Raw genomic sequence first — 25,267 nt, 5'->3', positions numbered from 1 at the left:
AACTCTCTATCCTTGGGTGTAAATACAACTGCTAGAAAACAAAAAAAATTTGATAAAGTCTTCATCTTTTCACAAATTGCACACCAAATTAGATTTTAATTCAATGCACACCATTATAAATACTTGCTATGGTAATGGGACGGTATTATTATTTTGTAATTTAGTTATATTGCACCTTTCTTCACGTTTGATCTACAGTCAAAATTCAATTTACTACTATAATTTGTTTTCCTCCAAAACTGGCAGCGAACCAAAGTATGTCAAGTAATGCAAATTATATACAGTAGCGAGATCTACGCACAAGCTTTAAGCATTTGAAAGTTACATAATTTGGCGATAACATCATTTGCAATGCAAAATTGTACATTCGGTGATTCATGGAGTCTCTACTTAATGTTTACGGCAAGAATCAATTCAGTATTTGTCAGAGCCTTACGTCAATGGTGCTATTTAGGAAAATGCTTGTAATTCAACTAACTTCCTCTAAGGAATAAAATTATGAACCTAATTATTAACTAACATCAAATGTTAATGCTAGAAATATACTACATTAAATACCAGTTATATTTCAATAAATAATTAATATTTAACTGCTTAGACTGTTCATTTTATTAAAGTTTTAACAGTAATAATACAATATAATGCTGTAATAAATTTCCTGTCAATGTTTATCAAGAAAAGGGTAAGTAACTAAATTCTATCCGAAGGTGAACGTACGTCATTTTGGCAGCTACAATGTTTACTACGCTAAAAATTCTGAAATTACTCAAAACAGTATGCGTTGGGAAGGATATTTTGCATTTTAACAACAAGACGTAATAGTAAGTTGCATTTTATAACAAATACAATTACTACAAAACTGAAGAATACAAAGTTTCAAATCAGATTTTTCTGTAAAATAATGTTTCAGAGCAACACATTCAGCTTCAATTTCTCTTATTACAGACACATCTGAATCAACAGAGCCTAAGTAAGTGACAGAGACTAAATTATTGACACAAACTATCCAGGAAATAATACAGAAATTAAAACGGAGTTCAGATCCAGACCTCTTAATTAATAGCGAAACTGTCTCACCGTGCANATAGGAAAGGCCCAGAACAAAAGAATCGTATATAAAAGAACCCCCACCACGTACCAACTATTACGATCTGATAAGGATTTAGTGGATAGAAGAACACTCCCCGGGGTATATAAAATTCCAGTCACAGACTCAAGGCGACGAAGTAAATTAATGTATGTAGGGGCAACAGGAAGATGTATCAAAGACAGGTTAGCAGAACACCAAGCAAATATAAGAAAAAAACAACCATGCACTGCGCTAGCCACCTACGTTCTAGCGGACCAGCAAGACGTCCAAGTTGAATGGGACCAAGCAAGACTAATGCAGATAGTCCGAGACAGGAAACACCGACATTACGCGGAAGCCTGGCAGATTTGTAAGGCAAAGCATAAAGGCCTCGCAATCAACTTCCGGGAAGCGACTAAAATATCAGCAGCATGGTCCTCTAGCTTATTATAATATTAATAATTGAAGGAAGTAGTCACTATGTATCTCAGATTACGTACTTTTGAATAATGTAGAGAGATGGCAACTATACGTATTTAGATGTAAATATTTATGTAATATTGTTATATTTCCGTTGCTAAGTTTACACTGACGTCATTCGCAACGGATTATAAGCCAGTTCGAAAGATTCAAAAAAGAGTTATTTGTATTAAGTGTTCGATTTACAGTGTTTGTTCTTTATTTAATCGTATTTTCTTGAGAAAGGTCTTTTAATAAGACCGAAAACGTTTGAAGTTTTCTAATAAACGTCGACTGCAAGAAAAGGTGTTGTAGTAAGTGTTTTTTGATAATAATAATTCTGTCGCGGATATAAATCACAATGCACTTGCAGTTTGGAAAATGATGACAGAAGAGGAAATTTGTAAATAACAAGCAATGCCTGGCTGCAATTTTTAATCATATATTTAATATAAAAATAAGCTTTCCGTATCTGGTCTCGAGTTTTGCGTACCTAACTCTGTTCTTGAGATAAACAAAGGAGGGATGGACGGACAGAAACAATAGTGGAAATGTATAGCCAAAAATAAGTTTTATGCGAAAGTTTCTTTTTAATCTCTTTTTAACTTAATTGAATAACTAGACATCCAGAACAATAAAGCTGCAAGCATGCCACTACAATGGACCTACATTTGGGTCTGGCATGTTTAATTTTGAATTACATAAGAAGCAACCACTTGATATGTTAAGGATGTGTTGTGGTACGAAGATTGAATCTTCAATTTTTACATGTGGTTTAATCAGGTTATGTTGACCCAAAATACCTTATTGTGGATCTGACTGAACTCGTGACAAGTATGACAAGATGCCTGTTTTAGTGTATAAAAAACAAGAAACCAAGAGAAAGAAAAAACAGCTCAATTTTAAATAAAAGATAGATTATTTAATTAATTAAGTCTTCAATCCCGATACAGAATCCAAAGTAATAACCTCAAAAGGGTAATGGAGAAAAATCGCCAAATGTATTATTAGCAAGTATTGATGAAATTACACAGGCTCAGATATCATGCTAAATTTAGTCAATTTATTAATGTTAGAGTAATTTATTATTGCCTTCCTATTTATTATGCTACACCCTTAATTAACAAGCACACACAATACATTATTCAAAAACTATAACAACATGTTTCAACAGTGAGATGGAGTCACTTGCAATTGATTTCTATGCTTACAGTTGTTAGGTGGCAAAAAGTTCAACATGAAATATATATGGAATGGTATTTACAGAATATCTCTGTGTTTTATAATTTGTATTATGTACATTGAGCCAGGGCAAGGCATTTGAATATCACACCATTTCATTAATTACACATAAAATGTACAAAGTGGACACACAAATGATATGGTCAACACTTCAGAAACAAAAATGAATCATCTTGTTACCGAAGGGTTGAGAGTCATTATACAGTGCATCAGTAAACACCCCATTGTAACTCATCAAAACAATTACCTGCATACTCACCCACATCTGTGTTATGTAATTTATGGGAAGCTCCATTACACTACGTCACTATCGGAAAATTAAAACTCAAATACTAGTAAAAAAAGTAATTGGTGTTATACCAAATTTTTACATAAAAAAGGAGGTTTGCCAGTAAAAAAGTCCACGAAACATTGATATAAGTCATAAAACTGATGTGTTCATAATGGGAAAAATTTATGAAGAACGTTGAGGTTACGTGTATTTATAAATAAACATCTCCAAACCCGATTAATTTACGGCATTCGGTTGGTGTCTTGTTACGTGTATTACTGAATATTTTAAAATATGCTCTTGTCCATTGCTGAATCCATCTGTGACTAGAGCATTATCCAAGCAGCATGGTGTCCAGATAATACTCTAATCACAGATAGTATAGAACATTGCATTCTATTGTTACTCTTATCTGGAAGTTAACAATTAAGGTCAGCCTTTGATTTGGCTAGAGAAGAAATGATACAGAAAGAATATCCAGTCATTAAGCGTAACCAAATCCAACTGTTTCTTCTATGTAGAATGGATATCTAATCTCGCACTTATATAGGAATAATACGGCCAATGATAATTAACAAACACTTGCAAACGGCGTTATCGAAAATTAATTTATGATATATCTTTTTTGTGTGGCCAATCTTATTTACAAACTATATTTGAAATTTTTTATTGATTATTGCTTCCTTTGTAATTAGCTAAATGATTGATTATAGTTGCAGTAGACAGTTTTTAATACCTGACTGCACTTTTCGCTTCCAGAAGTCAGGTTTCATTCTGTTTACCGATCTCGTCTTTTTCAAATTTTAATTATTATGAATGTTTTGTCAGCATTATTTTTATACTTACTATTTTTTTTAATGTCTACCATATGATAATATATTTCTTTTTTCTACATAATCTCCATGACAGATTTAAAACAGCAGATTTTTGTTCTTCGTCTAAGCTCCTCTTTTAAATATCTAAAATTTCTTTTTAACAGATACATAAAACAACAAGTTCCTTTAGATGTTTTTAAAAAAACAAACCCATCATTAATGCAAAGTTTACTTAATTTGATTGTTCTCATGCAAGGGTGATAGGCTTTCTGTCACCCAGACAAAACCAATATCTCAGTGTCTCTTGTTCCAGAGATTTGGGACGTTGAAAAATAGCGAGTCAGTTTGTGCTGCTACTAGTCTTCATCTCCTTACTTTGCTTTTAAATAATTACACACCCTCTCATCTTGGTGCTCACTTGTCCTGCCACTTGCCCTCATCTTAAATTCCAAAGTAACAACTAGCAGTCTTCCACAGTAATATCAGCTACTGATACTAGAAATAAGAATTCTGACTTTTGTGTTTTAACTTCTCTTCCCAAATAAACTTAATTATGACAAAACCAACTTCATTAGATAGCAATATATGTCACGTGTTACAATTTACAACTGAAATGCCCGCACTTGACCAAAGAGTAATTTGTAGACATTTGGAGCAATGGCTTTCAACCCTAAGATGTTGCAAGATTCCACTACCCGATAATTTATTTGCTCTTAAGTTTACTCCTGCTCCGCTCCCTCCTGACGTCATTTCTATTGGTCAAAAACACATGCAAGATCTAAGAATTTCTATTGAAAAAGCCCATAAAGAAATACTAACAACAAAGTCTGATTGGGCATAAAAATATCTGATAAGTGAAAACAGTTTCAACACACTGTCAATATGATGGCATAATGTGTTTAACATGCTTTTAGTTTGTCAATTCCTAGTTTTGATCACTTCCTGCATTCAAATCTCTTTTGACGCGGATATTAGTGCTTTTTGAATTTTAATGCAGAAGGAGATTCGGAGTGTATCTTAAAACCAACACAGTTTGTGGCATTGCTCTTTATTATAATAAACAGTAATTCTTATTCTTGAATTGCAAATTAGAATTACTGTTTGTTTATTATTCTGTGTTCTGTATCAACAGTTGTAGGATGTGTGCATTCCTTTTAGTTTTGTTTGAGAGGTTGTACTGTACAATTATTACACAACTGCTTGTTAAATGAACAATATACTGTTATCACTACTTAGTAAACTAATTGCTTGCGTAATGTTCATTATTCATTATGAAAAAGCATTATTTTTAGCCTATATGACAGACAAATTTCTTTAAAGTAATAATAATTCTTTATTAAAATGTATATTCAAATATCATATGCAGTAAGATCTTGCTTTACATGAAACTGTTATACTCATTTGTGTTTTCATAGTAAATTTTTAAATATTTTTTCTCTCTTTCTGCCTCGTGGAGACTAAGAGGGCCTATTGTGGTTTAACTGGGCCCACAATGGAAACGGCAGGTGAAAAAAGACAAAACCCGACCACCCACGTATAATTTCCTGGTTTATCTGTTAGGATTCTATCCTAGGACCACGAAGCAATAGACTAATGCCTCAACTGCCTGCTTATCAATAATAAGCGGTTAGATTCTTAGCTTCTAATATTACAAACACAGAGAACTGATAAATGTCTTTTGCATGTATTTTTCTCACATAGTGTAATCGACACTTTATAATTAAAGTTTGCCCTGTATATTCAGAATCATCAGTCTAAAAATATATGTAAAACATTTCAGTATTCAGTATTTTTCTATTAATCATAAACAGTTGAGTAATTCATGTCTATACAATCAGCTGGGACTATTTGGGATGGAAAGTGAACAGACAAAATTTTATTTTATGCAGTATCTGCCAACACACAATCTCCGTATAAAACAAGACTATACTATGTGAAATGACAGACAATTGTTATTTAATAAGAAGTAGATTGAATTTTTTTGTAAGAATTTTAATATTGGCCAAATCTCGTCCATTTTAAATGGATATATTCAGTAATAGAGTTCTGGAATTGGTCAGATTTACAGAAGACATTGTAGCCGTAACACAGCACGAAAAATCAATCAGATCTAAAGCTAGATTTCCTTGGGATGGAAAGCCATTACTGTACCAAAGACTGGTGCTTATGTATTGAAAAAAAATAAGAAAAATAGCTTTTGCAGTCTCTATTGAAGTCTAAGCTGAAAAATTTAATTCTACAACTAAAAAGATTTAATCTTACAAATGATTATGCAAAAAAATATGTTATGAATGAAACGTGAGATGTTCACACATACAATAAACACTAGTGGTACAGTGCATTAATATATCAATGCAATATTTAGATAATGCACAGATATAAACTATTGTGCACAGTAACTATGACGACGTGGAATTACCTTACTATTATAAATAAATAGCCTTTTGTTATTGAAATGTGCAATATATGATAAAGACTAAACTGCTTGATTCCAATAACCAAAGCATTATTTATTTTCAATCACTAATCAGACAATCTTTGGTTAATATACTAATTAAACTTAACTCGTACATAGACAGACAACAGACCTATTAAATCCAAGAAATTTCAATTTATACACAAACTGAATGCTACAGAACATAACTAAAAACACATTCGAATGCATTTAACCCAAATATGACTCAAACACTTATGAATAAAGCAGTTTATCTATCATATTTTGTAATAATCTAAAATGAAATATGCGGTAACTTTAATAGGTAACGAGATTCACAGATATGCGATTAAATCTAACAGCATTAAACTTTCAACAGATGTCAGATAAATGTTCTGTGTGGTTTGTTTTTTTTGACCTGCTTCCTTTCTATTGCATACAATGATGTACTTTTGGCAAATTCCTTCCCCTTTAATGATGAGTACAATAGTTCATGCACTTCTCTGACAACTAGTTTATTCATACAACTAGTATCCAGATTTATAAGAAAAAATTCTTATGCTACTAATACCAGTAAATGATATGCTTTTTGTGATTTCCTTCCTTAAAATATGACATATGACTCATCTTCAGGGGAAACGAAGTGTCAAAACATTCTTAAATCGCTTTATAATAAACGACTTACAATTTTTTGGCACTGCTCAGGCAATAAAGATTCTAAACAAACATAAACAATTTTACTAAAATTGCTTCTAGTACCAGCATCAATTATTATATTAAATAATGCATTTTTACAGAAAAGGATTAGTTTGGAGCATAATTTAATAGTTCTCTACACAGTTAAAACTTTAATGCTTGATATAATAGAGTAACAACAGACCGCAATGATCCAATAATGCCGACTGTCCGCCATATCCGAAAACATTATGATCGACGACAAAACAAACATTTTACAAGATACAATACGAATCATGAAAATACTACATTGGAGCAAATACTATGTTTCCACCTACAAATTTAAACAGTAACTGCCAGCTTTCCATGCATTAATAGTTTCAGTCTGATATTCTCAAATAGTTTATATTTCCACTGCAATAGACATCTCAAAGCAGTTCAATTTAGTGTACTGTTTACAAAATCTGTTATATTGTGGTTTTAAAATAGAAAGTCAGTAGTATACCCTACACATATAATGGGAACTTTATATTAAAGCAATGTTTTTCTTCTATTTACTCAAATCAAACATTTTAATGCAGAAATCCCACTTGAAAGTATGTAATATTTATAAAGGAAAAAATGTTGGCCCATAAGACAGAGTGAAGATGTGTTTTTGNTGAACCTTTACGGGATGTTTCTTTTCAATAAAATCAGTCACTTTCTGATAATACCTCAAGATCTCCTTTATTGAGCAAGATCCTTCCACGACAAAGCAAATACGCGGACTGAGACCGACGAACAGAAGGGAATAAAAAATGGCGCTGCAAACTAATGTAACGTCGTATGGTGAGTTTTCGTTCGTATTGTGGAGCGAAATTATGTTCGAATTTCATGTTGTATCCTAAAAATTTTGTATGCTGGGGCATTCAGGCATTCATATCCTGAGGTACCACTGTACTGAAGACACAAATATTGCCTTATACGTAACTTTTTGAACTTTTTCTATAATTTTCTTGCATTATTTTTACATCTGATCAGATTTTTAAAATTCATGACCATATTTGTAACAAAAGATCTAGAGTTAGAGTCAGAAGTTAACTAATTACCACTTTACTTTTAGTATGTGAATGCTTATTGGTTAACTTCTAACTCTCTATCCTTGGGTGTAAATACAACTGCTAGAAAACAAAAAAAATTTGATAAAGTCTTCATCTTTTCACAAATTGCACACCAAATTAGATTTTAATTCAATGCACACCATTATAAATACTTGCTATGGTAATGGGACGGTATTATTATTTTGTAATTTAGTTATATTGCACCTTTCTTCACGTTTGATCTACAGTCAAAATTCAATTTACTACTATAATTTGTTTTCCTCCAAAACTGGCAGCGAACCAAAGTATGTCAAGTAATGCAAATTATATACAGTAGCGAGATCTACGCACAAGCTTTAAGCATTTGAAAGTTACATAATTTGGCGATAACATCATTTGCAATGCAAAATTGTACATTCGGTGATTCATGGAGTCTCTACTTAATGTTTACGGCAAGAATCAATTCAGTATTTGTCAGAGCCTTACGTCAATGGTGCTATTTAGGAAAATGCTTGTAATTCAACTAACTTCCTCTAAGGAATAAAATTATGAACCTAATTATTAACTAACATCAAATGTTAATGCTAGAAATATACTACATTAAATACCAGTTATATTTCAATAAATAATTAATATTTAACTGCTTAGACTGTTCATTTTATTAAAGTTTTAACAGTAATAATACAATATAATGCTGTAATAAATTTCCTGTCAATGTTTATCAAGAAAAGGGTAAGTAACTAAATTCTATCCGAAGGTGAACGTACGTCATTTTGGCAGCTACAATGTTTACTACGCTAAAAATTCTGAAATTACTCAAAACAGTATGCGTTGGGAAGGATATTTTGCATTTTAACAACAAGACGTAATAGTAAGTTGCATTTTATAACAAATACAATTACTACAAAACTGAAGAATACAAAGTTTCAAATCAGATTTTTCTGTAAAATAATGTTTCAGAGCAACACATTCAGCTTCAATTTCTCTTATTACAGACACATCTGAATCAACAGAGCCTAAGTAAGTGACAGAGACTAAATTATTGACACAAACTATCCAGGAAATAATACAGAAATTAAAACGGAGTTCAGATCCAGACCTCTTAATTAATAGCGAAACTGTCTCACCGTGCATTCGACCAGCCAATCTATCATTTACAAAAGTAGAAAAATTAATCGTGCATTAAATCAAGGATTGGTTTTGATATTCTGCTTATACACAAGCAAGTTTTGCATAACAAATGTAATTACTAAGTAAACAAACGAAGATTGTTACTTCATCTAAAGGGTCCATTTCGATGATAAAAATCATTCCGAAACATCGCAAAATATTATAAAAACAACAATAACCTCGGTTTATTTAAAGTCTCTAAAGGAAAAACAACCGAAGTTACCACACGAGCAATATTTATAGCCGAGTGATTCTTGTTATAACCCAAATGGCTATTTATAGTTATGCTATTGCATCAGAGTTAAAGATCTATTATGAACGGTTAGCTCTCCTTCTGACTATCTTCGCAGACGATCTAAAAATATTTCTAGAAAATTCGGAAATGACAATACTAAGAAAAAATCCTCCGTGATTTTCACCTTGGCATGTAACCTTCTTAAGAATTTGAATATTTTTCGTTTTGTTTGTTAACCTATTACCAGCGGGCTTTGGATTCACGTCAGAAACTTATTTACTGACAATAATCCAAATTGGAATGGAGAACATTTCTCATTTTTTGGTTTCACAAGAAGAAAGATAGTAAATTTTTTAAAAATTATAAACAAATAATAATAATAATTTATCAACATATGTGATTTAACTCTTTATTTAAATCTTTGCTTTTTAATATTAAATTTAAAAGTAATTTCTTGTTGATAAAATAGATTATTTAATCAACTACAATGTTACATACTTATCTATTTTACTAATTAGGTTCGAACATTAATTCACAGTTCCGACAATAATAATTCTGTCGCGGATATAAATCACAATGCACTCGCAGTTTGGAAAATGATGACAGAAGAGGAAATTTGTAAATAACAAGCAATGCCTGGCTGCAATTTTTAATCATATATTTAATATAAAAATAAGCTTTCCGTATCTGGTCTCGAGTTTTGCGTACCTAACTCTGTTCTTGAGATAAACAAAGGAGGGATGGACGGACAGAAACAATAGTGGAAATGTATAGCCAAAAATAAGTTTTATGCGAAAGTTTCTTTTTAATCTCTTTTTAACTTAATTGAATAACTAGACATCCAGAACAATAAAGCTGCAAGCATGCCACTACAATGGACCTACATTTGGGTCTGGCATGTTTAATTTTGAATTACATAAGAAGCAACCACTTGATATGTTAAGGATGTGTTGTGGTACGAAGATTGAATCTTCAATTTTTACATGTGGTTTAATCAGGTTATGTTGACCCAAAATACCTTATTGTGGATCTGACTGAACTCGTGACAAGTATGACAAGATGCCTGTTTTAGTGTATAAAAAACAAGAAACCAAGAGAAAGAAAAAACAGCTCAATTTTAAATAAAAGATAGATTATTTAATTAATTAAGTCTTCAATCCCGATACAGAATCCAAAGTAATAACCTCAAAAGGGTAATGGAGAAAAATCGCCAAATGTATTATTAGCAAGTATTGATGAAATTACACAGGCTCAGATATCATGCTAAATTTAGTCAATTTATTAATGTTAGAGTAATTTATTATTGCCTTCCTATTTATTATGCTACACCCTTAATTAACAAGCACACACAATACATTATTCAAAAACTATAACAACATGTTTCAACAGTGAGATGGAGTCACTTGCAATTGATTTCTATGCTTACAGTTGTTAGGTGGCAAAAAGTTCAACATGAAATATATATGGAATGGTATTTACAGAATATCTCTGTGTTTTATAATTTGTATTATGTACATTGAGCCAGGGCAAGGCATTTGAATATCACACCATTTCATTAATTACACATAAAATGTACAAAGTGGACACACAAATGATATGGTCAACACTTCAGAAACAAAAATGAATCATCTTGTTACCGAAGGGTTGAGAGTCATTATACAGTGCATCAGTAAACACCCCATTGTAACTCATCAAAACAATTACCTGCATACTCACCCACATCTGTGTTATGTAATTTATGGGAAGCTTCATTACACTACGTCACTATCGGAAAATTAAAACTCAAATACTAGTAAAAAAAGTAATTGGTGTTATACCAAATTTTTACATAAAAAAGGAGGTTTGCCAGTAAAAAAGTCCACGAAACATTGATATAAGTCATAAAACTGATGTGTTCATAATGGGAAAAATTTATGAAGAATGTTGAGGTTACGTGTATTTATAAATAAACATCTCCAAACCCAATTAATTTACGGCATTCGGTTGGTGTCTTGTTACGTGTATTACTGAATATTTTAAAATATGCTCTTGTCCATTGCTGAATCCATCTGTGACTAGAGCATTATCCAAGCAGCATGGTGTCCAGATAATACTCTAATCACAGATAGTATAGAACATTGCATTCTATTGTTACTCTTATCTGGAAGTTAACAATTAAGGTCAGCCTTTGATTTGGCTAGAGAAGAAATGATACAGAAAGAATATCCAGTCATTAAGCGTAACCAAATCCAACTGTTTCTTCTATGTAGAATGGATATCTAATCTCGCACTTATATAGGAATAATACGGCCAATGATAATTAACAAACACTTGCAAACGGCGTTATCGAAAATTAATTTATGATATATCTTTTTTGTGTGGCCAATCTTATTTACAAACTATATTTGAAATTTTTTATTGATTATTGCTTCCTTTGTAATTAGCTAAATGATTGATTATAGTTGCAGTAGACAGTTTTTAATACCTGACTGCACTTTTCGCTTCCAGAAGTCAGGTTTCATTCTGTTTACCGATCTCATCTTTTTCAAATTTTAATTATTATGAATGTTTTGTCAGCATTATTTTTATACTTACTATTTTTTTTAATGTCTACCATATGATAATATATTTCTTTTTTCTACATAATCTCCATGACAGATTTAAAACAGCAGATTTTTGTTCTTCGTCTAAGCTCCTCTTTTAAATATCTAAAATTTCTTTTTAACAGATACATAAAACAACAAGTTCCTTTAGATGTTTTTAAAAAAACAAACCCATCATTAATGCAAAGTTTACTTAATTTGATTGTTCTCATGCAAGGGTGATAGGCTTTCTGTCACCCAGACAAAACCAATATCTCAGTGTCTCTTGTTCCAGAGATTTGGGACGTTGAAAAATAGCGAGTCAGTTTGTGCTGCTACTAGTCTTCATCTCCTTACTTTGCTTTTAAATAATTACACACCCTCTCATCTTGGTGCTCACTTGTCCTGCCACTTGCCCTCATCTTAAATTCCAAAGTAACAACTAGCAGTCTTCCACAGTAATATCAGCTATTGATACTAGAAATAAGAATTCTGACTTTTGTGTTTTAACTTCTCTTCCCAAATAAACTTAATTATGACAAAACCAACTTCATTAGATAGCAATATATGTCACGTGTTACAATTTACAACTGAAATGCCCGCACTTGACCAAAGAGTAATTTGTAGACATTTGGAGCAATGGCTTTCAACCCTAAGATGTTGCAAGATTCCACTACCCGATAATTTATTTGCTCTTAAGTTTACTCCTGCTCCGCTCCCTCCTGACGTCATTTCTATTGGTCAAAAACACATGCAAGATCTAAGAATTTCTATTGAAAAAGCCCATAAAGAAATACTAACAACAAAGTCTGATTGGGCATAAAAATATCTGATAAGTGAAAACAGTTTCAACACACTGTCAATATGATGGCATAATGTGTTTAACATGCTTTTAGTTTGTCAATTCCTAGTTTTGATCACTTCCTGCATTCAAATCTCTTTTGACGCGGATATTAGTGCTTTTTGAATTTTAATGCAGAAGGAGATTCGGAGTGTATCTTAAAACCAACACAGTTTGTGGCATTGCTCTTTATTATAATAAACAGTAATTCTTATTCTTGAATTGCAAATTAGAATTACTGTTTGTTTATTATTCTGTCTTCTGTATCAACAGTTGTAGGATGTGTGCATTCCTTTTAGTTTTGTTTGAGAGGTTGTACTGTACAATTATTACACAACTGCTTGTTAAATGAACAATATACTGTTATCACTACTTAGTAAACTAATTGCTTGCGTAATGTTCATTATTCATTATGAAAAAGCATTATTTTTAGCCTATATGACAGACAAATTTCTTTAAAGTAATAATAATTCTTTATTAAAATGTATATTCAAATATCATATGCAGTAAGATCTTGCTTTACATGAAACTGTTATACTCATTTGTGTTTTCATAGTAAATTTTTAAATATTTTTTCTCTCTTTCTGCCTCGTGGAGACTAAGAGGGCCTATTGTGGTTTAACTGGGCCCACAATGGAAACGGCAGGTGAAAAAAGACAAAACCCGACCACCCACGTATAATTTCCTGGTTTATCTGTTAGGATTCTATCCTAGGACCACGAAGCAATAGACTAATGCCTCAACTGCCTGCTTATCAATAATAAGCGGTTAGATTCTTAGCTTCTAATATTACAAACACAGAGAACTGATAAATGTCTTTTGCATGTATTTTTCTCACATAGTGTAATCGACACTTTATAATTAAAGTTTGCCCTGTATATTCAGAATCATCAGTCTAAAAATATATGTAAAACATTTCAGTATTCAGTATTTTTCTATTAATCATAAACAGTTGAGTAATTCATGTCTATACAATCAGCTGGGACTATTTGGGATGGAAAGTGAACAGACAAAATTTTATTTTATGCAGTATCTGCCAACACACAATCTCCGTATAAAACAAGACTATACTATGTGAAATGACAGACAATTGTTATTTAATAAGAAGTAGATTGAATTTTTTTGTAAGAATTTTAATATTGGCCAAATCTCGTCCATTTTAAATGGATATATTCAGTAATAGAGTTCTGGAATTGGTCAGATTTACAGAAGACATTGTAGCCGTAACACAGCACGAAAAATCAATCAGATCTAAAGCTAGATTTCCTTGGGATGGAAAGCCATTACTGTACCAAAGACTGGTGCTTATGTATTGAAAAAAAATAAGAAAAATAGCTTTTTCAGTCTCTATTAAAGTATAAGCTGAAAAATTTAATTCTACAACTAAAAAGATTTAATCTTACAAATGATTATGCAAAAAAATATGTTATGAATGAAACGTGAGATGTTCACACATACAATAAACACTAGTGGTACAGTGCATTAATATATCAATGCAATATTTAGATAATGCACAGATATAAACTATTGTGCACAGTAACTATGACGACGTGGAATTACCTTACTATTATAAATAAATAGCCTTTTGTTATTGAAATGTGCAATATATGATAAAGACTAAACTGCTTGATTCCAATAACCAAAGCATTATTTATTTTCAATCACTAATCAGACAATCTTTGGTTAATATGCTAATTAAACTTAACTCATACATAGACAGACAACAGACCTATTAAATCCAAGAAATTTCAATTTATACACAAACTGAATGCTACAGAACATAACTAAAAACACATTCGAATGCATTTAACCCAAATATGACTCAAACACTTATGAATAAAGCAGTTTATCTATCATATTTTGTAATAATCTAAAATGAAATATGCGGTAACTTTAATAGGTAACGAGATTCACAGATATGCGATTAAATCTAACAGCATTAAACTTTCAACAGATGTCAGATAAATGTTCTGTGTGGTTTGTTTTTTTTTGACCTGCTTCCTTTCTATTGCATACAATGATGTACTTTTGGCAAATTCCTTCCCCTTTAATGATGAGTACAATAGTTCATGCACTTCTCTGACAACTAGTTTATTCATACAACTAGTATCTAGATTTATAAGAAAAAATTCTTATGCTACTAATACCAGTAAATGATGTGCTTTTTGTGACTTCCTTCCTTAAAATGTACACATATGACTCATCTTCAGGGGAAATGAAGTGTCAAAACATTCTTAAATTTCTTTATAATAAACGACTTACAATTTTTTGGCACTGCTCAGGCAATAAAGATTCTAAACAAACATAAACAATTTTACTAAAATTGCTTCTAGTACCAGCATCAATTATTATATTAAATAATACATTTTTACAGAAAAGGATTAGTTTGGAGCATAATTTAATAGTTCTCTACACAGTTAAAACTTTAATGCTTGATATAATAGAGTAACAACAGACCGCAATGATCCAATAATGCCGACTGTCCGCCATATCCGAAAACATTATGATCGACGACAAAACAAACATTTTACAAGATACAATACGAATCATGAAAATACTACATTGGAGCAAATACTATGTTTCCACCTACAAATTTAAACAGTAACTGCCAGCTTTCCATGCATTAATAGTTTCAGTCTGATATTCTCAAATAGTTTATATTTCCACTGCAATAGACATCTCAAAGCAGTTCAATTTAGTGTACTGTTTACAAAATCTGTTATATTGTGGTTTTAAAATAGAAAGTCAGTAGTATACCCTACACATATAATGGGAACTTTATATTAAAGCAATGTTTTTCTTCTATTTACTCAAATCAAACATTTTAATGCAGAAATCCCACTTGAAAGTATGTAATATTTATAAAGGAAAAAATGTTGGCCCATAAGACAGAGTGAAGATGTGTTTTCGTAATTCAACTAGAGCAAAACAAATCAAACCCACAACTTTGAATTTGTGCCAATTGAATTTACAAGGTATCTTAAAAGTTACTGTAAAGGGAGAAATTTGTAATGACATTACAAATTTCTTCCTTCACAGTAACCCTTCAGCATCCCACACCCATCAATATGAAATTATTTGCAATTTTTCGCAAACAAAGCCAAAATATTTAAGTATCACACAATTAGAGCTTTGGATATTTTGAATAGTATGAGTCTACATTTATAAATATAGAATTAAAATATATGCATAACTATATAAATGAGATTTATATGAGATTATGCAAATAATAACATTTATAATACAAGGATAAATTAACTTTGTTAACTAATATATGCATTTCCGATACAGTCGACATATCAAATACACACTGTTTATTTTTAAAAATTTATGTTAATCGACCGCTAATTTAAAATTAGCCGAATGAAATGTATTTGAAGTCAGACGTTAATCGAACGCACAATTTTTCAAAGCCTTTCAAGGATATCGACCGAAAAACACTTTAAATATTTCAATCTAAGAAAAATATAACTGCAGTAAAATATTTTCCCACCACCTAAATTTGTAGCATTTCTATAAATACAGATAGAAGAAAAACAGTTGAAATTTTTGTAAAAATTTCAAAAATAGTAAACTATTTCAATAAATCATTAAAGTGTAAACAACATTAATACAAAAATAATCATTAATCAAAAACAAATATTTTACTGCCGATAAAAGTCTTAAATAAATTTTCAATTTAGAAGCAAGATTTTAATCAAATCGTTTCATATATTAACAAATTATCGATCAAAGTTACACGCCGATAATTATAATGTGTGGTAATTTCTGAAAAATACAAATCTATCGTAAATTTTTAATTACAACTCAATGAAATGTGTTAATTATTGATTGTTATACTCATATTTTCCTTTTAGAAACAAAAGTATGTTATTTTATGCCAAACTAAAGTGAAGATCGTCTTAATTGTCTTTTTGCATAATGATATACAGAAGCAATAAAGACAAACAGCGCACATTTACAAGTGAAATTCAAAAATCATGCTTCTGGCATTAATGCATTCATAGTGAATGACATTCATTTTTGTATGTAAAAACATTAATAAGTAATAAATAATATTAACATATTTAAACATCAGCATATACATGTACTGTACAATATGGAAAATGTTGATTGTGTATAAATGAGTCATTTCGAGAACAATGCATAATTAAATGCTAATGTTTTATAAAGTGAAAGCAATTAAACATTTCTGTGATTAATTATTTTACTGATTTTTAGATTACATGTAATTTATAATTTTCTGTAACTCTTTAAACTCTTGTTTTTTGTATGTTTGATGATGGACAGTTATTTGTTGGCTTTAGTCGTGAGCTTTAAACTGCACTCTTGATGATACCAAAATACTTTCATTGCTCTACAATGGAAACTTCTTCGGGCAATCTGCTTTACAGAACAAATCGCTTTCTTTCACCAAATCAAATGTGTGAATTGTCGCATAACTGACCCATCCTACAATTAAGAAACATCTGGTTTATTTATTATAAGAATAAATTTATTTAATTGTTTTATTCATGCATGTTTGAATATTCAAAAGAAAGTAAGTTATTTGTTTTACTAGATTTGTTCTATTCAATACATTATTTGAAGAAATCTTCGTCGTAAAGGATAAAGAGTATTCACATTTTACTAAATTGTGTGATCTGAAAGTTTGTTTTTCAACCTAACATTATTAATTCCAACTGTTTGCCGAATGACTATGTAAAAATACCCCGCAGCCTTTGAAGGTATCATTAGTCATTTTCTTAAAATAATAATTTTATTTATAATTATTTTACCTTGTAGTTTTGTATAATTACATTTTCAGGGATATATTTATAGAAGTGACTGTCACTATTGCTAAAATTTAAAAAGCAGGAGAGAGAGAAACAGAATTTTTATTCATCTCGACATAACATAAAGCCAAATAATTAATGTATAGTACATACTAAATATTGATTAAAATCACACTTCGATATCTAATTTAAAACTCCAAGCCTACTTAAATCTATAATTAGTTTATTATATAGCCTTATATCCATATAAAGCACTTTAGAAATAAATTAATTACAGTTTCAACAGCTTATAAGTAATGTGTTTATATTTGTACACACTTTCTGCTAGTACAAATTTTTAAATTGAATTAATTTAGTAAGTGCCGACAACTGAAATGACTGATAGAGGTGCTTCAGATCGTGCTTTATTTAGACCGAATGTATTAACAAAAATAAAAAAATTTGAAGTTATTTACACGTTTTTTGCTACCTACAATTAAGTAAGGTCTCGGAGCCTTCTAGTTCGATATGATTACTGTTAAATATTTCAATTTGTACTTAATGTAAAATATAACTTAAATGACCTATTTTGGTGATCAGAGTGAGTTTTTAAAGGAATTGTAAATGCTAATGTTGAGTAAAAATTTAAGTGTGGCCCCACTTAATTGTTAAACCAGATCTGACATAAAGGGGAGTTCCAAGTTAAAATTTATTACAAATCACTACACATTTTAATAAAATTTTGCTTTTGATACTTATATAATGATTTACAACAAACATTTATAAATTACCAAGTTAGAAGTTAACTCCACAATTAAATTATTTTTCCTAAATTTAGCATTTTTATTAATACTGGGTTGCTCTAAAAGTAATTTCGTTTTTTGTGGGAAAAAAGAAAAATTTTCTTATAATATATGAATATTTTATTGAATTATATACTGACCATTTTGGTCAAATATCTGTTGCCATCTTTCTGGCAATAGCATGATTCCACCCACAGTCATAAAAGTTTTGATCTTTACTTACAAAAAACTGATCCAAGTGATTTTTGACATCCTCATTTGAAGTAAATGTCTTACTGTTTAAAAAATTTTGTAAAGACCAGAACAAGTAATAACCCGAGAGTGCACAAAGAGAGGTCAAAATTTGACCCATCACCATACTTTCCCTATGCTGTATTCTATAACAGATTGGAGATTAAAACTGGATGCTATATAGCACCTTTAGAAATATTCCAAGAAACATACAACTGCAGGTAAGGATTTTCCTGAATCGTTCTATTGTCTTCTGTAGGAACAAGAGGAAATAAAGGGCATTAAATAACACAAGCATCAACTGAGCAAAAGTAAACAACACACAAATATTTGTGCATGTAATTTTCAGTTTTTATATATGCATTTATACATCACATTTTTTCACATACTATCTTTAGGCAATTTGCAAAATTTACTTTCTAGCAGGAGTATTATTTGTTCGAAAAAAAATTATAAAATTTGTGATTTCTTTGTTTGGAGAATTACTAGTTTCGGCACATAATGACACGGTTGGGAATTTCCTGTAAGAATAAAATGTGGACGGGCCAAACTCGGACTTGATATATAATTTTGAAGATATGCGGATAAAGAAAAATATCAGGAAAATTCAGAGTTGAAACAGGAAACAAATGTTAAGAGTTAGTGGAAGATAATTAGTTGCAGAATATGAATACCATAGTCTAAGAGTGTTATTGGATGAATATATTGCATGAATGCATATAAAATTGAGAAGAAAAGACAGTTATCTTTTAGAGAAAGCTTTACTCATAAGAATGTTGCAATTACTCTAAATAAATTTTGATGTTTTCTTAAGGTATTGTCAAGTTGTGCTTAATTAGGATTAAAAAACACTAAGAAGCATTTATCACGGTTCAAGTTTGATAAATATATGCAATTAGTATACAAACTCACTTGAATTACATCAATCTCTTGCTAAAATTGCAAAGTTTTGAACTATCAATTGTAAAAGATTCTACAATTAAAAATAATAGTGAAAAGAAATGGATAAAAATGGCATTTTATAATCAATTTTGATCCATTATTCATATAATATACAACAAAGTTATTATAGTTATTGTTTGTAACTATGATGAATAATTCAAATATTTGAAAGGTAACATATTAATAACCCATGTTTGATTGTCTTTCTTTTTTTAACTAGATGACTTATGGAATATAAAGACATTCTACTTGAACTATAGTTAATATTAAACACTAAAATTTACATAATTCTTCAATAAAAATGTAAACAAGAATTACAATGAATAGATTCTACATTCCTTTTAAGTTCTACTAAGCATATATATATATATATTTTCCTTTCATTACATTTTTTAATGTTATTAGTTCTGATCTAATTTACTTGATTGTATTGCCAATTTTAATTATTTCGACTTCCATCCTATTTCAATTTACTCTTTAAAACTTCGAGTGGTGTACCTGTATACAAATACAAATATAACGATAAGTAATCAATGAATTGTTAGCTGGAAATATCATTGAATTCCATCATTTTATTCTACAAATAGAATTATATACTGTTTTAAATAATCGAACTATCTAGTACAAAATACGATTGTTAAGTAAACCAAATATATTGTTAGGTATAAGGATTTAATGCAAAAAACTGTATATATTCTAATAAATGGCATGCTTTCTATGACTTTTTTCGGCCTGCAACTATGCTATTTATTACAGGGCAACTATTATTCAAATTCTTTTTCTTTGGGAATTGAATGCAATTATTATTCAAGATTGACTATTAATGGAATAAATCTGGTAACACTTTTCATTTTTTTATTTGAACAGCAACATAAAGCACTCACACTTTAGTTTAACATAAAGTAAGAGTGATGATGTTGAATAAAATGTACAATTTTTCAGTTTACAAGAAGCCTTGGCTTTCTCCGATGGACAGTCCACTTACTATTATAGGGTACTATCTATGAGTTTTTTCAACTTTCAGTTGCGCTTTACTATTTAGAAGATGCAATTTAATAAATTGGATTTAAATTTTAATTTCTAATAGTCAAAAACTTAATTTTTAAATTAGATATATGATAATTTTACAATACTTTTAAAATAATCATAAAATGATTATTAGCTTTAATAACTTTATGACAGTTACAGAGTGTCCGAAAAGTTACTGTACAGCAGAAAAGATTTAGGTGAAATTTTGCATACAATATTTCAGTTTCTCGATCATCTGGAGACCCCAAAATTTTAGGGAGTGAGGTCAGGAGACCTAGCGGGCAGATTCTATGAGAGATTATGAAATTGGCAAATAAGTCTTCCAAAAACTGGAACTTCTGTGAGTGAATAGTAATGCCATCTCCTACAAAGAGAAAACACGAGTTGTACGAGTTAAGGAGTTATGGGTCTCATATGCAATGACACATATATAACTTTAATGTTATTACAATTTCACAGTGCACAGTAACTTTTGGACAATCTGTAGTTACAGATTAATGCAGAAAACAACACATGAAAATTATGGTAAACAACAATTAAAGACTAAAGAAAATTTCTGTTTTTAATTCAACATATTTTGAAAATTATTAGCTTAAATTTTAAATAATTTATTTTAATTTATCTACCTATTCACGAACAATTAATGCACAACAAGTATAGATGCATTCCTCAATTAAAAAAAGTATAAAAGAAATTTATAATCTTTACTTTTTATTTTTTAATATTTGACCTAAGTGTCCATTCCTTTGAAGACGACCCATATCGTTCCATGTGACAACTTTATATATCATTGTCATTCAATACAAATACAATTGCTATTTTTGGATTTGTAGAAGGAAAAAAATGTTCAATGTTATTACAGTTTTAAAAAAATTTTCCTGTTAGTATTTAAAATATTATCATCAAAGCCTTGCTATTATTATTCTCATTGATCCTACACCACTTCAAATATTAATAGAAAAAATGTTTTTTAATTTTTTAAAACATAGAAACAGAATTCAGAACACAAGTTACAATTATCCATCTCTTAATAAAAATTATAATAATAATAGTAAATTGTTTCTTTGAATGTCACTGCATTTTATAATTTTTAATGTAATAATTTCTTTCATTCCAATTATAAAATATATAATATAGTGTTGTTAAATAAATTTCTTCTTTCTTTAGGATAATTCCAAATTGTATAGAATTTAAAATAATAAACAATCGATAGAGTTACAAGTTTTGTTTGGTGTCAACAGTGCTTTCCGAAGCATTGCAAGCGATTAGACTCCCGTAACCCTTATTATTTTAAATTCTTACATAACGTAGAATTATCCTCAAGAACAAAAGAATAGTTAGAATATTTGCAAAAATTTATATTAAGATTTAATATAACTAAATACCTGAAACAGTCTTGTAATGAAAAATAAAATTTTTATTGTTTTTTTTTTTCTCTCACCTTGGAGATAAGTTCATCGTGATTAGCTAAATGGGCACGACAATGAATGCAACTATACGTGCGGTGGCAGTTGGGCAAATAAGCCTGGAAAGTTTTCACCATGGTGGTAAAGGCCTTACATCCAAACTGCCCAATAGCTAAGTATCAGCACATCTGATAATATTCTTAATGTACCACCAATCGATTTCTGTTCGAGCACAAAATAGTCGAAGAAGGAAACTACGATGATCACAACTCCAGATATGTAGGTAGATATCACACTATATTAACTTCACTATCACAATTTTTATTCATAATATCAAACATCAAATATTTTCTTTCTTCTTTCCCTAAAATATTTTAATGAAACTTTGTAAACAAAAAGATACACTTCAATTAAAATTAACTAAATTAATCATATAACATACAAAACATTAATTAATTAATAATTATAGTTATTTTACATTAAAATAGAGTATCAAATTGTCAAAATAAAACTCACTGAATAACTTACTCCACACTAAAAAAAAAATCACACATTTCTGAAATGCTTTATTTTAAAAAGAATTTATCACAAAATATATAATTTTAGTTTTACTTCTAACATATACATGAACCATTTCATGACCTACTTTAGACAAATAAAAAGAATTTGATGCCTAACATAATCGTTCCATAGACGACGTAATTATTAAATAACTTACCTTACGAATTACACTATTAATAATTTAATATAATCAAAACAAACATTTATATTGATATTTAAGCGTAATAATACAAAAAATAAAATAGATATTAACTCTAATAGTTCAAAAATTTGAAGTAATATTTAATAATTTCATTTAAAAATTTGAAGTTTTATAATTTATGCTATATTTATGTGTATTAAAGATAGCTGCTCTTCATAAAAGTAGAAAAGATTAGAAAGTATAAATTACAATATTCTTATTATAAAATACAGCAATTACGTTCTCTTTTAAAACTGTAAAATAATCATTATCAGCTCTATTCTGCGTTGATGTTTTGATGAATCATCAAAATATTGTCTCTCCAGTGATTACAAAAGATTCTCTGACAAAAACCAGTTTGAGGCCAAAGACATTGGATTATTCCATAGAACAAAGGATGAATGTTTTTCTAAGCAATCACGATAGATAAAGTTCGTTTGTCTTCTTTATTTTTACACATTATTATCTGCATCAAGCAGAAATTTTATCTAAAGCAAAGTTCTAACCAAATTTGCATCATTTCTGTTGTGCAAAAATTATTTTTGTGTCATTTACTTCGATAATTTATCTTTTAAATATTATGCAATCATCAGTTTCCTTCGTAATTTACGGAATAAGTGCTTTTAACTTAATTTCAATTACTGAATTTATTTATTTATACATTACCGAAAACTTGCAGTACAAAAATTAGAGCATATTTTTCAATTAACGATAAAGTTCAATAGATTGTGTTTAATTGGCAATATTCATGCATAATTTATCAAAGACAAAGGCGAATCTGTCAACTACGTACCGAATAACTCTCCTCTGTGTCTTGCGTAACAGGATCGTAACTTTCTTCGTAATCACCGTCGATGGGAGACTCGCATCATTAATTTGCATGGAGCCTCAATTTTTTTATCTGGCAGATGATATTCTTTCATTTCAAAATATTTTTCAAGTTTAAAAACAATTTTAATTCAAAAATCTAATAAGAAATAAAGGGTAAAAAATTTCCGCTATGCCAAATGTTATTCAATTAATGCCATTACAAGCTAATTTTGATTATAAAAAATTTATTATAAATGCATTCACTTATTCATTAAACAAATTTGCTAAAAATAACACAAATTTCTAATTCTTTTCTAGAGTTATTTTTGAAAAAATATCTTTTAAAAATGAAAAAAAAAAAAATAATCGCTGCTTGACAAACAGTGAATTTGTTTATCCAAGATATTATTGAAGATAAAATATTCAAATGAAAAATTCAGCTGAAATTTTAATACTATATTTTCGTCAAATAAATCACGCAAATACAATTTAGATACATTCATTCTGTGAATAACTTATCAAAGTTCTGATTATTAATTTATTTATTATTTATATTTAATAATTCAAAGTCTATTTAAAAGTAATGTACAACTAATGTTTATTATTCTATAAAATAGCAAAAATTTATTATAGCAGAAAAATCTACAGTACATAAATAACAAATTTGTTTATTTTCTAGTTTCCTTAACTAATTACTCAATTTTAAAATAATCCGAATGCAAATTATGGTAATATTTGACATTTTATATTCCTAATTGTACTTAAATAAATAAAGAATGTACTGCAATAATAATTATAAGCAATTGAAAAGACCATTTTGTTTAATATGCAATAAGAAAATTTCTTATTTTCTTTAAATTTAAATAACGACACTTTCGATATCCCAATATATAAATTACATTCTTTATAACATTCAATGCTTGATAAAAAAATTAATTAATAAAAATGGTAATATCCTACCATCTTTGTATTGATATATTTTTCAAGTTTAAAAACAATTTTAATTCAAAAATCTAATAAGAAATAAAGGGTAAAAAATTTCCGCTATGCCAAATGTTATTCAATTAATGCCATTACAAGCTAATTTTGATTATAAAAAATTTATTATAAATGCATTCACTTATTCATTAAACAAATTTGCTAAAAATAACACAAATTTCTAATTCTTTTCTAGAGTTATTTTTGAAAAAATATCTTTTAAAAATGAAAAAAAAAAAAATAATCGCTGCTTGACAAACAGTGAATTTGTTTATCCAAGATATTATTGAAGATAAAATATTCAAATGAAAAATTCAGCTGAAATTTTAATACTATATTTTCGTCAAATAAATCACGCAAATACAATTTAGATACATTCATTCTGTGAATAACTTATCAAAGTTCTGATTATTAATTTATTTATTATTTATATTTAATAATTCAAAGTCTATTTAAAAGTAATGTACAACTAATGTTTATTATTCTATAAAATAGCAAAAATTTATTATAGCAGAAAAATCTACAGTACATAAATAACAAATTTGTTTATTTTCTAGTTTCCTTAACTAATTACTCAATTTTAAAATAATCCGAATGCAAATTATGGTAATATTTGACATTTTATATTCCTAATTGTACTTAAATAAATAAAGAATGTACTGCAATAATAATTATAAGCAATTGAAAAGACCATTTTGTTTAATATGCAATAAGAAAATTT

General features: G+C 29.2%; 1 protein-coding gene across 5 annotated transcripts in view; it reads right to left on the bottom strand.

Moving 5' to 3' along the window:
- Window positions 1-25,267, bottom strand: part of LOC111615718 (protein yippee-like 1) — a 105,778-nt gene that overhangs the window by 19,571 nt on the left and 60,940 nt on the right. For 2 of the 5 annotated variants that reach the window (XM_023357156.1, XM_023357171.1), the window contains 2 exons: window positions 23,552-23,725; window positions 22,052-22,380 (listed from right to left, as the gene is read on the bottom strand). In XM_023357156.1, the coding sequence (XP_023212924.1) occupies window positions 22,052-22,153 (102 nt within the window). In that variant the 5' untranslated portion in view covers window positions 22,154-22,380; window positions 23,552-23,725. The remainder of the gene's footprint in view (window positions 1-22,051; window positions 22,381-23,551; window positions 23,726-25,267) is intronic. The other 3 variants (XM_023357161.1, XM_023357182.1, XM_023357175.1) reach the window with 2 other exon arrangements.

The sequence above is a fragment of the Centruroides sculpturatus genome, unplaced genomic scaffold, assembly GCF_000671375.1.
Source record: "Centruroides sculpturatus isolate CEXI.00-Female unplaced genomic scaffold, Cexi_2.0 scaffold161, whole genome shotgun sequence".
NCBI classification, from domain to species: Eukaryota; Metazoa; Arthropoda; class Arachnida; order Scorpiones; family Buthidae; genus Centruroides; species Centruroides sculpturatus.
Note: the sequence above shows the minus strand (reverse complement) of the source record. Positions and strands in the feature narration are given on the sequence as shown.